Source organism: Agelaius tricolor, unplaced genomic scaffold (genome assembly GCF_023055355.1).
Source record: "Agelaius tricolor isolate 1412-34295 unplaced genomic scaffold, bAgeTri1.0.p SCAF_41, whole genome shotgun sequence".
NCBI classification, from domain to species: domain Eukaryota; kingdom Metazoa; phylum Chordata; class Aves; order Passeriformes; family Icteridae; genus Agelaius; species Agelaius tricolor.
In genome coordinates this window covers 2,987,808-3,003,778 of record NW_027269301.1, presented here as the reverse complement: position 1 = coordinate 3,003,778, position 15,971 = coordinate 2,987,808, and the positions used below count along the sequence as shown (strand labels likewise).

Below are 15,971 nucleotides of genomic sequence, written 5' to 3'. Positions count from 1 at the left end.
AAACCTGAGTTAGTAATTCCTGATTCTGGAAGCTCAGATTTGTGTATTCATTGAACAATTGGTGCATTTGCAGCTCAGGCTGCACAAGGATGAATAAACACTTCACATCCTGTTGGTTCATAGTCAGAGGGGCCACAAGAACCTGGTGTGCCTGATCCATCATCACTGCAGCCACGGGAAAGCACCTGGCCCAAGGCAGCACTGCCACCCTGCACTGCTCTGCAGCAGAAAGGGTCAGGAAAAGGGACCTGGCTGCTTGTTTACAATGGGTTTATTACAGACTCATTTAGGATTCCACAGACTCCAGGTTCTCTCACTCCATTAAGGCTTGGGGCCACAAAGTGAGGCACAGCTGATGAGCAATGACAGCATTGCTTTTACAACCCAGGTGTAGCACTGGAGGTAAAGTGCAAATCCAGGTTACTGCCAGCAGAAAAAGAAAGTAATTACATTATTGACTCCTTATCCTCTAAGTTAATAATTTTAAAACAAATAGATAAGAAAAGTTAAAAGTCTTAGGAATTCACTAAGGTGTTCCTTCCCTCAGAGCAGAGTTCTTTGACTGCAAGGAGACTTTGTGAAAGGATTTCTGCAAATAACGACTCCTTTTGGAGAGAAACACATGACCAGAAGAGGTTCTTTTGTTCAGTGTGGCCCAAGAACTGATCAGCTTCCCATGAAGATGCTCTTTCAATCTGCCATCAGAGGTGGAGCCTGTGGCAAGGAGGCTCTGTCAGAGCCAGGGAGGAGATGCTGCCTGTGAGCTGCTCCGTGGTGTTTCTGTCCCTCCCCAAACCCCATCTGTCACTTGCTTGGGAATTCACTGCCAGGGAGAAGCTGCAAGAGCTGCAAGCTGCTTGTCTCTCACCTTTGCTTCCCTAAAAACTGCAATTCCCAGTTTTGCCCTCCCTGCTGCTGCCACTCCAAACTCAGCCCTCTGCCATCTGTGGGGAAGGGAGCCCCCCCAGCTTCAACCAGCTCAGGGCAGAATAAAACCAGCAAATCCACTGGAACTCACCATGCATGGATCTGTAAAATCGAACCCAGGACAGAAACCCTTCTGAAGGGCAGAAACCAGACAAGTGACACTGAATCACACAGCTGACTTCCTGGAATTCCCTACTACACTGCCATGGCTTCCAGGGTCACGTTTTAAATAAATCCAAGTAGTTCTACAGAAGTTTCCAAAGCAGAGACCACCAGCAGCTACCATCTGGGTGTTCTTTTGCAGAATCCCAGACTATTTAGGGGTGGAGGGGACCTCTGGAGTTCATCCAGCCCAAGCCCCTGCCCAGGCAGGGCCAGCTGGAGCAGAGGACACAGGAATCATCCAGGTGGGTTTGGGATGTCACCAGAGAGGGACATTCCAGGCCCTCCCTGGAGCCGTTCCACAGAACACGGAAAAAGTTCTTCCTCATGGTGAGGTGGAACTTGTGTTTTATTTTATGGCCATGACTGGGAAGGCTCTGGCACCATCCTGGCATCCTTTGGAAGTGTTTATATGAATTGGTGAGATGCCCCCTCAGTCTTTTCTTTCCTTTCTGAATAAAAGCTGTTGTTACACTTCATGCCTGGCTGGGATGTGTCACCACCCCACACAAGCCAGGGCATTCCCCTCCTTGCAGCCACTCCAGCACTGGTACAGTCCCAGCCCAAAAGCCCAAATCTCCCTCTCAAACCCCATCAACCCTCCCAGGTAACCCCAAACCATGAGAGCTGGGCCCTCGAGCACAGCACAGGACACACAGATAAGAAACTCACCAAGTCTGCAAACACCAAATTGACAAAATTACAGTGCAATGAGTCAAACATGGCCTGACAAAACCTCAATAATTCTGGCACTGCCTGTGGATCAACCTTATCAGTCCTGGCTGCAAATGAAACCCCAGAGCTGCAGCAGGACAGCCCCCATGTCACTTGGCCAAGAAAACACCTTTTTCACCCAGCTGATCACCCAGGAGTCACAGGGTACATCCCAGCACACACTTTTTGGGTGGAAACATGCAGGAAGAGGCATTTTTTCCCTCCACCCTGGTTACTCTCAGGCCAGTGCCTTTCTGGGAGAGGAGCTGTCACAAGGAGCAGCTGGCTGAGGCCAGCACGGAAAACTCACCCCGGAAGGTAATAAATAAAAGGGAAGTCAGAGGAGTGCCTCTGATTCATCTGCTGCCCAAGGCCATTCCGAGCTGGGGAACAGCTCAAAGGTGTGCTCAGAAAACACCAGCAGAGCCAATCACCCCGGCAGGATATGGGTTATCTGATCATCCACCAAAGTTTGGAAATTACAGATGCCCACAGCAATCTCAGCAGGCCATGTGCACACTTCCATGGATAAACAGCAAGAAACAAAGTTCAGGGTGTCAGCACTCCACACCCTGCCAGTTACCTGGAGAAACCAGATAAGGCTGTAAAATGTCTCTGCAGCTCCTGCGAGGAGCTGAGCTGCCTCCTGCACAGCCACGCTCAAGTGGAGGGGTCACCCAGCTCAACTTGCTGTGAAAATCATGCAGGGTGAGGTTTTTCACCTTCAAGCTCACAGGCTGAGCACCCTCAGGGGAGTGGGGTGATGAACACTTTGCAAGCACAAAATTAGTAACTTTTTCTCACATTGAGAAGTCCAGTACTGAGCACCAGTGGCACAGAAGACCAGACTTACTAACACAAATTATCAAAAGCTCGCTGTGTCATAAGTGGCTTCCTGCCAACTGTTCCCTGCCCAATTCTCACCACCGACCTCAAAACTGTGGGTTTAAAACTCTCGAGCAAAGCAGAATTTTATCAGCAACACCACAGAGTTCTGTTCCTGTTAGACACAAGTGAGCCAGCACTCAGAAAAATCCTTTTAAACAGGGGACAGAGCAGGAGGTACAAGGTGTCAGTCACAGAATCATGGAATGGTTTGGGTTGGAACGTCCTTAAAGCTCCTCCAGTTTCACTTCTGCCATGGGCAGGGGCACCTTCCACTACCCCAGGTTGCCCAAGCCCCGTCCAGCCTGGCCTGGCTCACTTCCAGTCAGGCTTTCCCCATCGATGCCTCACTCTAAATCAAGATTTCCAGCCGCTGGCAAAGACATCACCCAGAGCCCTCAATCTGCCCGTGACACCCTCTTCATCCTTTTCCAGCCACATCTCCTTCCAGGCACACCAGCAGGCAAATTTTTTCTGCTGTGCTAGAGCTTTTTTCAGTGTAAAACATGTTGGAGGAGGCAAAATGATAAAAATCAGCCCTGAACTTTGAGGGATTCCTGGAAGCCAGCGCTGGACACACACCCCGAGGGATTCAGGGAGCGGTCACTGCCCGACCGGGACAGGGAGAGGAGCCCGAGAGGGATTGGAGCGAAAGGAAAGGAAGAGAGAGAAGGAAAAGGAGGGGAAGGGACGGGATGGAAGAGAAGGGATGGGACGGAGTGGGAGGGAAGGCACGGAACAGAGGGAAGGCACGGAACGGGGGGAATGGGATGGGAAGGGGCGCACAGGTCCGGGGCATCCCGGCGGGCACTCACTCACCGACCCCGTACTTCTCGCGCTTGGTGGGGATCCAGCGGGCCATGCCGGCGGCTCCGGAGCTCCCGGAGGGTGCGGGGGGGACCGGGGGGTTCGGGGCTGCCTCAGCGCCGCGCCTCGCCCGCCGCAGCCCCGCGCTGGAGCCGCGGGCCGGGCGCCCCGGGCTGCTGAGCCATGCCCCGCTCCTGCCTCCCAAAGCCGATCCCAAGCACGCTCCACAAACTCCCCGGCACACGTCCAACTTCACAGCCTCCTCAGCGCGCCGAGAGACGAGAGGGCGGGGAGAGCGCGGCAGGACGAGGAGGAGGAGGAGGAAGAAGAGAAAGAGGAGGAGGAAGGAGAGAAGGAGGCGGCTCTCCCCGCCCCCGGCATCACCTGCCCCGCACGGCCCCGCCCCGGCACCGGGACACGGCTGGAGCCGCGAGCGGCCCCGCTCGGGACTGGGGCGGGTCTGGGTTCGGTATCGCTGCCTCAGGGCTGGAGTGCGAGCGAGCAGAAATGGCCCTGCTGGCGCTGGAAATGAGGGGATTGCTGTCAGCCAGGGCCTGGGGGTCAGGGAGAGCCTGGGGGTCAGGGAGAGCCTGGGGGTCAGGGAAAGGTTGGTGGTCAGGGAGACGTTGGGGATCAGGGAGACGTTGGGGATCAGGGAGAGGTTGGGGATCAGGGAAAGGCTGGATTTTGGGAAAGGCTCTTCCCCCAGAGGGTGCTGGCACTGCCCAGGCTCCCCAGGGAATGGGCACGGCCCCGAGGCTGCCAGAGCTCCAGGAGAGTTTGGACGCTTCTCCAGGGGTGCCCAGGGTGGGATTTTGGGGTGTCTGCAGGGCCTGGGTTGGATCAGTGATCCCTCATGTCCCTTCCAGCTCAGGATATTCTGGGGTTCTACAGAATCACGGCATGGTTTGGGTGGGAAGGGACCTTCGTGCCCATCTCGTCCCACCCCCTTCCACAAGCCCAGGCTGCTCCAAGGCTGCCGTGCTGTTCAGAGTAACTCATTAATAGCTAAGAAAACAACGAGGTTACTGGAAAAGCACTCCAGGCATCTGGGAAATGTCACAGGGCCACACTTGACAGGAGACTCGATGTTCTAGAGATTGACTCGGCGCTCGGTGACGCAAAGCCCCACTCCAGGGCCAGGAGCTGCCACTCCAGGAAGGGCTTGGAGGTGAAGCACCTCGAGCTGGGGACACGGGGACCAGCTGAGCACGGCTGGGTCCTGCAGGGCCAGAGCAGGGCTGGCTGCATCCTGCAGGTGTGTGGGCTGGGCTGACAAAGGTCCCGGCGCAGGGGTGCTCAGTAACACCTAGAGAGGTGTTAAATCACATTGTTCACCCAGCCTTAGGGCCAAACTGAGGAGATCCAGGTTGTTCCCATCTCTCCGGGGCTGTAGTAACTGGATGTGGTCTGTATTAGTGCCTGTGGGGCTGGAGGGGACTTTAATCTTATCTCCTTCCAGCCCCCTGCCATGGACAGGACACCTCTGTCTCTCATGAAAGACAGCAGTGATTATTCAGAGTATTTTAACACCTGACCACTTCTTTAACTTCATTAAAGCACAAAGATCTGGAGAGTTCATCACATTTTTGATTGTTTTACACTGCAAGTGAGAGGTGGCAGGGCAGAGTTCTTGCTCAGCTCTCAGGGTGCCCTGGGCAGATTGTTTTGGGTCCCTCTGATCCCAGCCTGGCGTGTTTAGGAAGTTTTCCATACTCCCTCCTCTCTCACCTGTGTTTCCAGTAAGTTCAGTTTTCCTTCCTCTTCACTGGCGCCTGGAAGGGCAGAGCAGCCTAAATAAGAATTAATTATCAGCAATTTGCTCTAACAAATGAACCCAAATAAAAGCCAAAAGTTGCACTCAGGACACTCGATGTCACTCTTAGGCACAGTCTCAGTGCGCAGTGCCCTGGTTTTTGTAACAGTGGTGCTGATCTGGCACCCCCAGGACAGAGCTGGGTTTGTCTCACACACACACACACACACACAGCATTACTGTCCCAGGATGTGCAGTCCTGTCACACCCAGTGTGCAGCAGGCAGCCAAATGGGGAAAATTAATTTATAGAAAATTGTGGAAACCCAGGGCACCACAGGGAATGTTTTCCTGTCTGCTCTGGGGTGCCCTGACCCCCAGGGCAGCTCTGACTTTGACCTTCATTCATGGAGAAAGTTTCCTGGACTTCAAGATAGACTGGAACCCACAAAAGTGTGAAATAATTATAGAGAGCAGTGTAGGTGGATCACTGGGTGAGAAATTGAGGTTTTGGGGTTTTTAGTATGTTGTGGATGGAAGCAAGATGGAGGGCACAGGGTGTCATCCTGGGTTTCTTCTTCATGCTTCTTCTTCCTTCTTCTTCTCCTCCATGGGTTTGGGTGGCATTTTGTAATTGGGCAGAAAAGTCCCCATTGCAGCTCTTTGGGATCAGGTATTGGGTTAAAAGGGGAAATAATCCAGGTGTCAGCTCTTAATTGGATAGTTTAATCTTGAAAGACCTTGGAACAAGAGATTGTTGGCCATTTTTGTGATGCTTTTCCAGTGCACCGAGCCTGGTGTGGACAGCGTGCAAAACTTTAGATAAGATAACAATAAACAAGAACCTGAACACCCAAAAAAATTCAGTGCATCTCTCTTTCCTGACACAAAACAGCTCCAGGAGAGTCTCTCCCAACAGGGGAGCCCCTGGGAGGGCTCAGCCTGAGGCTCAGAGGTCAAAAACCGACAGAAAATTCATAACCCCATTTACAGAAAATTCATAACCCCGACCCAAACCCTGCCCTGAAATGATGTCTGGGTCGTGTCCAAGGGCTGCTGCTGGGGAGATGCTCCAGGGGCTCAAGGTGCTCCTGAGAACTGCAGCAGCACCTGAGGCCTCAGCACAGTGTGGAGGGAGGGACAGAAGGAAAAGGAGACGAGATTTGCAAGCTGGAGCTGCTCAACTGATTTGTTATTTATAAAACACCAACTCAGCACAGCCAGCCTCACTCAGACATTGTTCTGGCACATAAAATCCTTGTTCTCATGCAGAAAAAGCTCCAGTTCCTCTGGTTAAGGATTGAGTGGGGCCAGGTGGGTTTCCCTGGAGCTGGGGGCTCACAGAGAGGCCCCTCCTGGTGGGATGGGGTGTCCCAGCTGGGGGAACAGAAAATATTCATGGGTTTGGCAAATCCTGAAAGATTCCGCCAGGCTTTATAAATGGAAACTTCATCTTGCAAAGGGCTTTGAGGCCTTCATGTGATGAGCAGTGTCACTGGGATGTCAAGACAATTAACTGTGATTTTCTAGGTCTGATTTTGGGCTCCCTGGATTTCAAACTATTCCCTGCTATGATCGGGATGTGGCTTTTCTGTGGCCTTTTTGTGCAGTGTATGGCAACAGGAGAAGCAGAGGAGAACGGGGTTTTGGATCACTCTGCATTCCCTTCCATCCTGGGAATGCTCCATCTGTCACCCTCCAGGGCTGATGGTTAAATCTTGTAAAGTTTCAATGCTTTGAATGGAATATTCCTTGCTGAAATTCAAGGTGCCCTCTGTGTGCTAACACCCAAAATCAGTTAAAATGTTTTTCCTCAGCAGAGGAAAACCAGCTGTTTCTTTCCTTAGAAAGGCAGTTTTATTTCTTTCTTTATTTCTTTTATTTTACTTGGCCTGGGCATTGATTTCTGCAGCACAACCCCAAAAAAAGAGGAGAAACAGCTCCATGAGAGGTGTCCTGTAGGGGACAGGAGGGGGACTGAGGAACCTGCTGAGATCTGGGCCAGATCATTAAAGAAGAAAAGTTTTCATGGAGACACCGACTCTTTTTCAAGGCCTGCTGAATTCTGGCTGCCAATTTTCTGCTCAGGAGTGGAACTGACAGCCCAGGCCCTGATTTTACTGTAAGATTCCTGATTTTGAGATAAGCTGCCTGAGCTGTGCCAGTGTTTTTCCAGCCCAGGTGAAACAAATTCTTGGCAGCAAATGAAAACCAGAGCAAAGCATGAAAGGCAGGCAAGTAGCAACTGGAGTGCTGGTTTTACCCAAGTGGGGGAACTTGGGGAATGCTCCATCAAATATCAGGATTTGCAAATGTCAGGGGGCGAGCTCAGCTCTCACTGAAAGGTGGAGTTATTTCAGAAAGTCTTTTATTTCATTTTTTATCCCCAAATCCATGTTTTCCTGCTCATTTTCTCTGTTGCTTCACAGGGCATTGGTGGGAGTCTGTTCTTCTCTGCCCCCAGCAGGAGCAGGATCAATCATTAAATTGTAATTGAGGCTGCAGCAGAAATTAACTCTCAGCCACATCCCTGATTCTGAGGGACAGATCAGAGCTGGGAGAGTTTGGGTGACTGAGGTTCACCCACATTTTCAGTGCTCTACAAAAGTCATGTTACCTCTTTACAGCTGAGAGAGCAGCACATTTGCAAACCATCAGGCTGCAAAAGCAGAGCCTTTCTCTACATTTCTCAATGTCTCTAAGTTTTTAAATCTGAAGTCAAAGTCATTAAAAAGAAGCCCCGTTTGTACAGACTTTCCTGAAATCCTCTCCTTTTTTTTTTTTTGTGGCACAACTGAAGTATACGAAATGGAATTCTGGTGCCCTCCTGTGTCCAAATCAAAACTACAGCAGTTAAAGTGTTACTACAGCTAAAATGATGGGAAAAGAAAGAAAAAACTGTTGTTTTTTTCCTGAGATAATGCTTAAGAACTCTCCTGGATCAGTCTGGATCCTCTCAAGCCAGGTTCTGTGCATGTACAAACAGCAAAGAGGGCCCTTGAATAAACCAGGTTATATTTTAGCAAGAGAAAGGACATGGAAACTGGAGAAAAAAAAAATGAACACAATGAAAAACCTCATACAACAAAAACCATCTGTTCATTAGTGTAATAAGTCAGTTCCTCTGGAAGATGAATGATCAGGTCTGGTAAGAGTTGAACTCTTGATTTTCAGTCCCCAGCAGAAACCATACAGAAAAAGCAGCAGAGTAGGGTGGGTAATTAAATATGTAAATACCCCACAAAAAGGAAAAAGCAGTGGGTTTATCCATCTGCCTGAACATGTTTTAGCATGGAACAATGTTTAAGATATTGTCTGACAATCCCATTGCCCAGATACCTTCTGTCTGATTATTCTACTGCACAGTTTGTTGCCAAATTGTCTGATAATGTTGATTTTGTCCCTTGGTCTGCATTGCCCTCTTGGCAGTTCATTCTGTGTTCTATTCAGGTGTCAGGTGTATTTCTAAACCTTTTTTCAGCAAAACCTCTCTTCACCTGCCACCAGTTCCTATGGCTCCAGCCATGCTCTGAGAAAGGGCAGAGTTCATTAATTAAACTGAATTTACAGGCACCAGAACCCAGCTCTGATGGAGCCAAGGTGTGACAAACTTATTCCCATGTGCAGCTGGACAGAGGAGAGAAAAAGTGTTGTTTTGTGCAGTAAAGAAATGATTCCTTTCCATCCCTGCAGGAAGGTGAAACACACTGAAGTGGAGACACAAACCTTGCAGCAATGCATGAGCTGCTGTGGGTTACACTGTCCTCTGCCTGTTCCTCGGCTGGAAATAGGATTTGTGCTCCTGAAAAAGTTGTTACTTTTGTGTAAAACTACCAAACATTGCAGGATTTGGACAGGAGCTTTCCTGGGGACAGATCTGTAAAGGTGTTTAGGTGCTTAATGATGCTGAAAGGCACCTTGTAGGAGTTCAGAAGTGCCTCAGATTCCTGCTGAAGGGAATCCAGGAGCAGTGAATTGCCCAGGAGTCACTCAGGTCTGGGTTTGTTAGTGAGTGTCAGAGTCAATAATCACCTGGCTTTGCACCTCCCCAGCACTCCCAGCTCAAACCCAGCAGCTGCAGAGACCCTGGCACGGAACCACTGAGGTTGGGAAAGGCCTCCAAGGTAGGGAAAAACCTCCAAGGCTGGGAAAAACCCACCAAAGCCAACCCCAGCCAGTGCCAGCGTGCCCAGCCCAGCACATCCCCAGATCTCCAGATCCCAGCCTGCCTTTGGACACTGCCAGGGGTGGGGACTCCCCCACAGCTCACTCAGCTGGGTTCAGCAATGGCCAAAACCTCCCAGTTCCAGTGACTTTGGGATCTGAATTCCAACAATCGACAGGCACAGACTCCTTGGAGAGCTCCAGAGGGTTTTAATTCCCTTTTTCAGCAGGACCTGGAATTTTGGCCACGGTGCCACAGAATTCCCTGGATCCCCATCAGCCCTGCATTCCCTCAGCCCTTGTGGGGCACAGTGAAATTTGGGTCTCCTCAAGCCAGGTCTCATAAGCTCTTGGAGATCTATTTCACACCCAAGACAGCTCAGCTACCTCAGAAGGCATAAAATCAGCAGCATGGCTTCTGTGGTACTGTTGGAAACAAAAAGGTTTTAGTAAAGGGCAAAATAACAAAACTCTTTACAGAGAAAAACTGAGCCAGGTGCAAGAGGTCCTTACCCCTGGTAAAACACCTCACCAAAGTGATTTGTTTCTTTGTTCTCTTGTTTTTCTAGTGAATTACTCAGGCTGGCTGTCCAATTAGTTATCCTTTAGTTTGAGGTGAAGTCCCCCAGGTCCTATGAGGTGTCTTTTTCACTAACTGAGGAGAGAAACTTCTGGGCTTTTTTCCTTTTTAAGGAGACAAAAGATAGTTTGGTCACTCCATCAACAGTGGGCACATTCCTATAGCAGAGCTGTTGATTCAGGGCAATTTTGCCCCTGTTAAATTGGGTAACACGGAGCTGAGCAGGGCAATGATTTGTCAGACAGGTTTATGGCTTTTTCTCTGGAGGAATGTTCCCTGCAATGTCATCTTTGCCATTCTGTGATTCTGTGCAAATCTTTTCAGAGCCACCTGACTGCTGGAAGCTGCCTCCTCTCCATGAAACAGGAATGGGGGCTGCAGCAGCCCTGGGGCAGGGGGGAGTTTCTGCCTTGATGTACCTTGCAGTCACAGGAGCTGGCAGTTGCTGTTTCCATTTTCATTGCTTTCTATTTTATTAAAATTTAAAAGCTCGGCTTCCCTGCCCCTCCTCTGTGGCAGTCATATTCTCTGGAAAAATCCCTTCACCCAGGATTCCTCTGGGAAGCTGAGAAGCCTCAGAGAAAAAGGAAAACAATTCTTATCTCATTTGCTTCTCCTGTGTTGTGCTCAGATGTGGAATGTGTTTGGAGATTGTTTACCCACAGGTGATTGTTTCATTGGATTCTGCTGGGAGTTGTTTTCACTCTTTGGCCAATCAGGGCCAAGCTGTGTAGGGACTCAGGAGAGAGTCAGGAGTTTTCATTATTATCTTTTTAGCCTTCTGTAAGTATCCTTTCTGTATTCTTTAGTGTAGGTTAGTACAGTATTCTTTAATATAATATAGTGTCACAAAATAATAAATGAGCCTTCTGAGCACATGGAGTCAGATTCATCATTCCTGCCTTTGTCTGGCACCCTGCAAATACAACACTCCTCCCTTGGCTTATTTCTAAGGAGAGACAGAAGAAGCTCCCATTCAGTCAGCACTTTCCCCAGCTGGAGATTTCCCTTTGTTCAGGCAGCTCTGGCCATGCAGATCAAAGCATCAATGACACAAATCAGTTTTTGCTGTGGCAGCAAGGCTGGGCAGTGTTTGAAGGTGGCCCAGCTCATGTGCAGCCCTGCAGAGCACGTCCTGTGCTGCACTGCCAGCCAGATAAATGCCTGAGCTTCCTTCAGGGAGAGAGCAGCGAGTGCAGGAGGAAGGTGTAAATCCCAAATCAATGTTCCTGAAGGGAAATACTGAATTTGGGTTGCCCCCAGACAAAGGCAGGAATGATGAATCTGACTGCATGTTCTTAGAAGGCTAATTTATTACTTTATAATACTATATTATATTAAAGAATACTATACTAAAGAATACAGAAAGGAGACAGACAGAAGGCTAAAAAGATAATAATGAAAACTCCTGACTCTCTCCAGAGTCCCAACACAGCTTGGCCCTGATTGGCCAAAGAGTGGAAACAGCTCACACCAGAGTCCAATGGAACAATCACCTGTGGGTAAACAATCTCCAAACACATTCCACAGGAGCAAAACACAGGAGAAGCAAATGAGATAAGAATTGTTTTCCTTTTCTCTGTGGCTTCTCAGCTTCCCAGGAGAAGAATCCTGGGCGAAGGGATTTTTCAGAGAATGTGAATGCCACAGGGAAACGATGGGAAAGGATCCCTCAGGTGGTGGAGCACGCAGGGATCCCAGCTGTGCATTTTCTGTGTGTGTTGTGCCCCAAGCACTGAGGAAGAGCCTCCAGAGCAGCAGCAGAGGAGCCCTGGGGCTCCTGCCTGAGCCCCTGCTGGAAGCCAGGCTTAGTTCCTTGGATCAGGGGGTGGAAATCAGCACAGCTTCACTGAAGGGAATCATTTTGCCTTCCTTCCACACTTCACACACCAAAGCTTGGTCTCAGCAGTGCTGGGGAGGGCTGTGACGTGAGTTCCATGTAGTGATGCCAAGATCCTTCCCTACAGCAGAATTGTTGTATCTTCTTTCAAGCATCCCCCAAACAGGTCAGCAAAGGCTGTGCTGCAGCTCCTCTGTCTGGAAGGCTGCTGAGGGTTTGGTGGAAGGTTTCGCAAGTCAGTGGCCTTGGGTAAAATCTCATCGTCAAAACTCTTGGGCTGGAAGTTGTGACTATTTCTAGGAAATAAAAGAGTGAACAAACTGAGCAGATATGGACTTTTTGTACTCCCAGCTTTTACTACAAAATGTTTGGAGACAAAGATCTCTGTCACATCTTCACTTCCCCTTCCCCTTCCCTCTTTTCTTTCCTCCAGCTCAAAATTTCTAGAGAACTAAAAGGTCACAGGCTTGGGTTTGGCCCCTTGTTTCCAACCATATTAAAAATCCCACATTCACCCATTAGGTAATATTTTTTTCTGTGCAGGTAATTCCACAGAGCAGCTCCATGGATGGTTGGGAGCTATGCAGAAGCAAAGGAAGCAGGGAATTCTGCTGGGTTTGGAACAGCAGCAAAGTGTCTGTCACCATCATATTTTCTAAAAAATCCTCTTTGCCAGGATTTGTCTCCTGGAAAGCTGAGAAGCCTCAGAGAAAAAGGAAAACAATATTATCTCATTTGCTTCTCCTGTGTTTTGCTGCTTTGGAATGTGGTTGGGGATTGTTTATCCAACAGTTGATTGTTTCTTTGGTTTCATGTGAATTATTTTGCTTAATGACCAATCATGGTCAGGCTAGGTTGGGACTCTGGAGAGTCACGAGTTTTTCATTAGTATCTTGTTAAGCCTTCTGCTCTATCCTTTCTCTATTCTTTAGCATAATATAATATAATATAATATAATATAATATAATATAATATAAGCCTTCTAAGAACATGGAGTCAGATTCATCATTTTCTTCCTGCCACGGGGCACCCCAAATATACCACAAGTGTCCCCAGGGCAAGGTGACGTTTATGACACTGAAAATGGGCCTGAGCCCCCTGTGCTCTCTGCCTCAGTAATTCCTGGGGAAATGAATGTTCTGTAGGAAGGTATTGCTGATCAAATACTGAATTTCAGTGCTCAGGGGCTTCTTCTGTTCTACTGTTCCCATTTACCTTGGAAATAAACTGAGTTTGTAATCAGAGCCATAGGACAGGGCTCAGTTTGTTTCCTGATGGAGGAATAAACTCTGCTCTTGTGGCACTTCTCACCCACCTGTGGGAGGAATTTCCCTGGAAAAAAAGGCTGAAGGATGAAGGACAAGATGAGGGAATTCCTAATTACTGCACAGCAAGGAGAGCTGGAGTGGGTTTGGGCTTAGCACTAAGAGCAAAAAGGTATTTTGCAATACTTGAGGAGCTGAGATGATCAGGAGTGATGTTTGGGCTAATAGGATGAAAATTCAGTGAGATTTTTTGGCATCTTAGGCAGAAACTCCTTTAATTTACACCAGTGTGAATTCAGGTGGGGTTTTTCCAGTTCCCCCTTATTCCTGCACCTCTGAACCCTCAACCAGAGCCAGGGTTACAGAACTGCCCTAAACCCGGGGGTGCCACGAGAATTCCAGACTCTGAATTCACATTTTCCTTTCTGTGCCAGTAATTCTGCTCCTCCCTCCCTTCCTCCCTCCCTCCCTTCCTCCCTCCCTTCCCAGACCACGGGGAAGATTAAAAGGAGGAAGTTCTGGCAGGATTTTCATTAATAACCCCTGGCTAATTCTGAAGTGCCTGTTAGGAGGAGCCCTCTGTGTGTCCATCCATCACAGCTGGGTCCTGGCTATTGATTATTTTATATTTAATGCAGCTCTTACATCTTTAATGCCTTGTTCCCGAAAGTGTCCTCAGCAGGGGGGTGGTGTGGTCAGATTTAATCAACATTTCCAAGGCTGGAAATGAGCTCCCAATAATTCTTGGGACGTGTCTTCAGCAGATGGCAATTAATGAGTCCCTTTTTTAAAAGCAGTAATTTTTTATTTTATTTTTTTTTCTCCTGTGCTCCTGGGAGGTTTATGTGAAAAGTGTTGCTATAAAATGAAGCCTCTGATTGTGGCAGTCAGGAGAGCAGAGAGCCAAAATCCCACATTTAAACTGGAAATGTGTTTGGGATCATGGCAGAGACCTTACAGATCATCCAGTGCCATGCCTGCCATGCACCCCAAAGTCCCTTTCCAGCCTCATGCAGGAGTAAAGGGTTTTTCCTAAGGAATTCAGGAAATTTGTGCCAAAAAATGATTGTTCAGCCTTGGTTTAGGGACTGCTTCTCACAAAAAGTCACTGACTTTTGGTTTGGGATGGGAATTTTAGATTCTGTGGACAGAGCAAAGCAGGGAAGGACCTGAGTGTTCTCCCAGGATTTGCTGCTTCCTTATCTCTGCTGTCACATTTAATTATTGCTTCAGTAACGAATCAATGCTAATAAAAAGAAAAATAAAATCCAGATCTTAGAGCTGATGAGCTCAAGCAATTTCTAGATCTAATCACAGACAATAAAGGACCCAAAAAACCACTCAAAAACCAGATTTTGTCTCTCAGACTGATCTCCCCTTGGGATGGAGCTACAAACCTCAGATGGGACTGATTTTACTGCAAATAAAGAGTGGTTCTATGCAATTCTTCAGAAGCACTAATTTACAACTTAAGGGCAGCCTCTTCTTTGCATCCTCTCTAAACACAAATTCTCTATTTGCTTTCAGGGTTTGATTGATTTGCATAAGCAGCTTAGAGATCTTTATAAGAAATGCTCTGAAAAAAGCAGAAACACATTTTAGAATTAAAAAAATTAAGTCTGTCTGCTTTTATGACTCAACTGCATTTGCATAGGAGTAAGTGAGCACATCAATGATACATTCAGAGCCCTAAGAATTTCTCCATTCATCCAATGCTGGCTCTTTTTATGAGTTTTATCTTTCTAAATTTTCTTCATTTAACGTTATTTCCCTTTTGTCCCATTGAGAAAGAGGAAAGAGACATATTCCCAATACAGAGGACCACAACAGAGAAACAAAAGCAACACAATAATCTCTTTTCCAGGATGCTGCTGCTTGCAGTGCTGCTGATAAGAGACTTGAGAGCTTTCAGTGTCCTCCATAAATCAGTTCCCTCTGGCTTGGAAAAGGCTTTAAATTTTAAAGGAAATTGATTGTACAGGCACATTCAGGTTTGATTCTCCAGAGGCTGGATTCTCATGGGAACTCCTCCATTCCAGAAATCCAAGTTTGGGTGATACTGGGTGGTACTGGGTGATATTGGCTGATATTGAGTGATACTGGAAGTTACTGGGTGATATTTGCTGATATTAGGTGATATTGGGTGATGATACTGGGTGATATTAGGTGATAGTGGGTGATACTGGCTGATACTGGGCGGTTTTGGCTGATTTTGGCTGATATTGGGTGATAGTGGGTGATATTGGCTGATACTGGCCATTACTGGGTGATATTGGGTGATTTTGGCTGATTTTGGGCAATACTGGCTGACATTAGGCAATATTTGGCAATACTGGGTGATGATATTGGGTGATACCCAGTGATACTGGGGGATATTGGGTGATACTGGGAAATACTGGGTGGTACTGGGTGATTCTGGGTGATAGATACTGAGCATTACCAGTGATGGTGATACTGGGTGATACTGGGCAATACAGGGTGATACTGGGTGATACTGGGTGATGATATTGGGCAGTACTGGGTGATACTGGGCTGTACTGGGTGATGGTATTGGATGATACTGGGTGATACTGGATGATACTGGGTAATGCTGGGTGATACTGGGTGGTACTGGGTGGTATTGGGTGATACTGGGTGGTGATACTGGGTGATACCAGGTGAAACTGGGCAGTGCTGGGTGAGGATATTGGGTGAGGATACTGGGTGATACTGGGCAGTACTGGGTGAGGATACTGGGCAGTACTGGCTGATACTGGGCAGTACTGGGCGATGCTGGTGCTCCCTGCTTGCAGAGCTTTTTCAGCTGCGTCGGGCAGGGAAATCTCAGCTGTGGGGCCAGGGAGAGCAGAGCTGAGGGCAGCAGAGATCCCAC

At 48.2% G+C, this 15,971-nt stretch overlaps 1 protein-coding gene across 1 annotated transcript in view; it reads right to left on the bottom strand.

Annotated features, from left to right (window-relative positions):
- Nucleotides 1-3,740, bottom strand: part of DOCK5 (dedicator of cytokinesis 5) — an 87,206-nt gene extending 83,466 nt beyond the window's left edge. Inside the window, exon 1 of the mRNA XM_071454801.1 lies at nt 3,508-3,740. Within this exon, the coding sequence (XP_071310902.1) occupies nt 3,508-3,550 (43 nt within the window). The 5' untranslated portion in view covers nt 3,551-3,740. The remainder of the gene's footprint in view (nt 1-3,507) is intronic.
- Between the last annotated feature and the right edge of the window lie 12,231 nt (nt 3,741-15,971).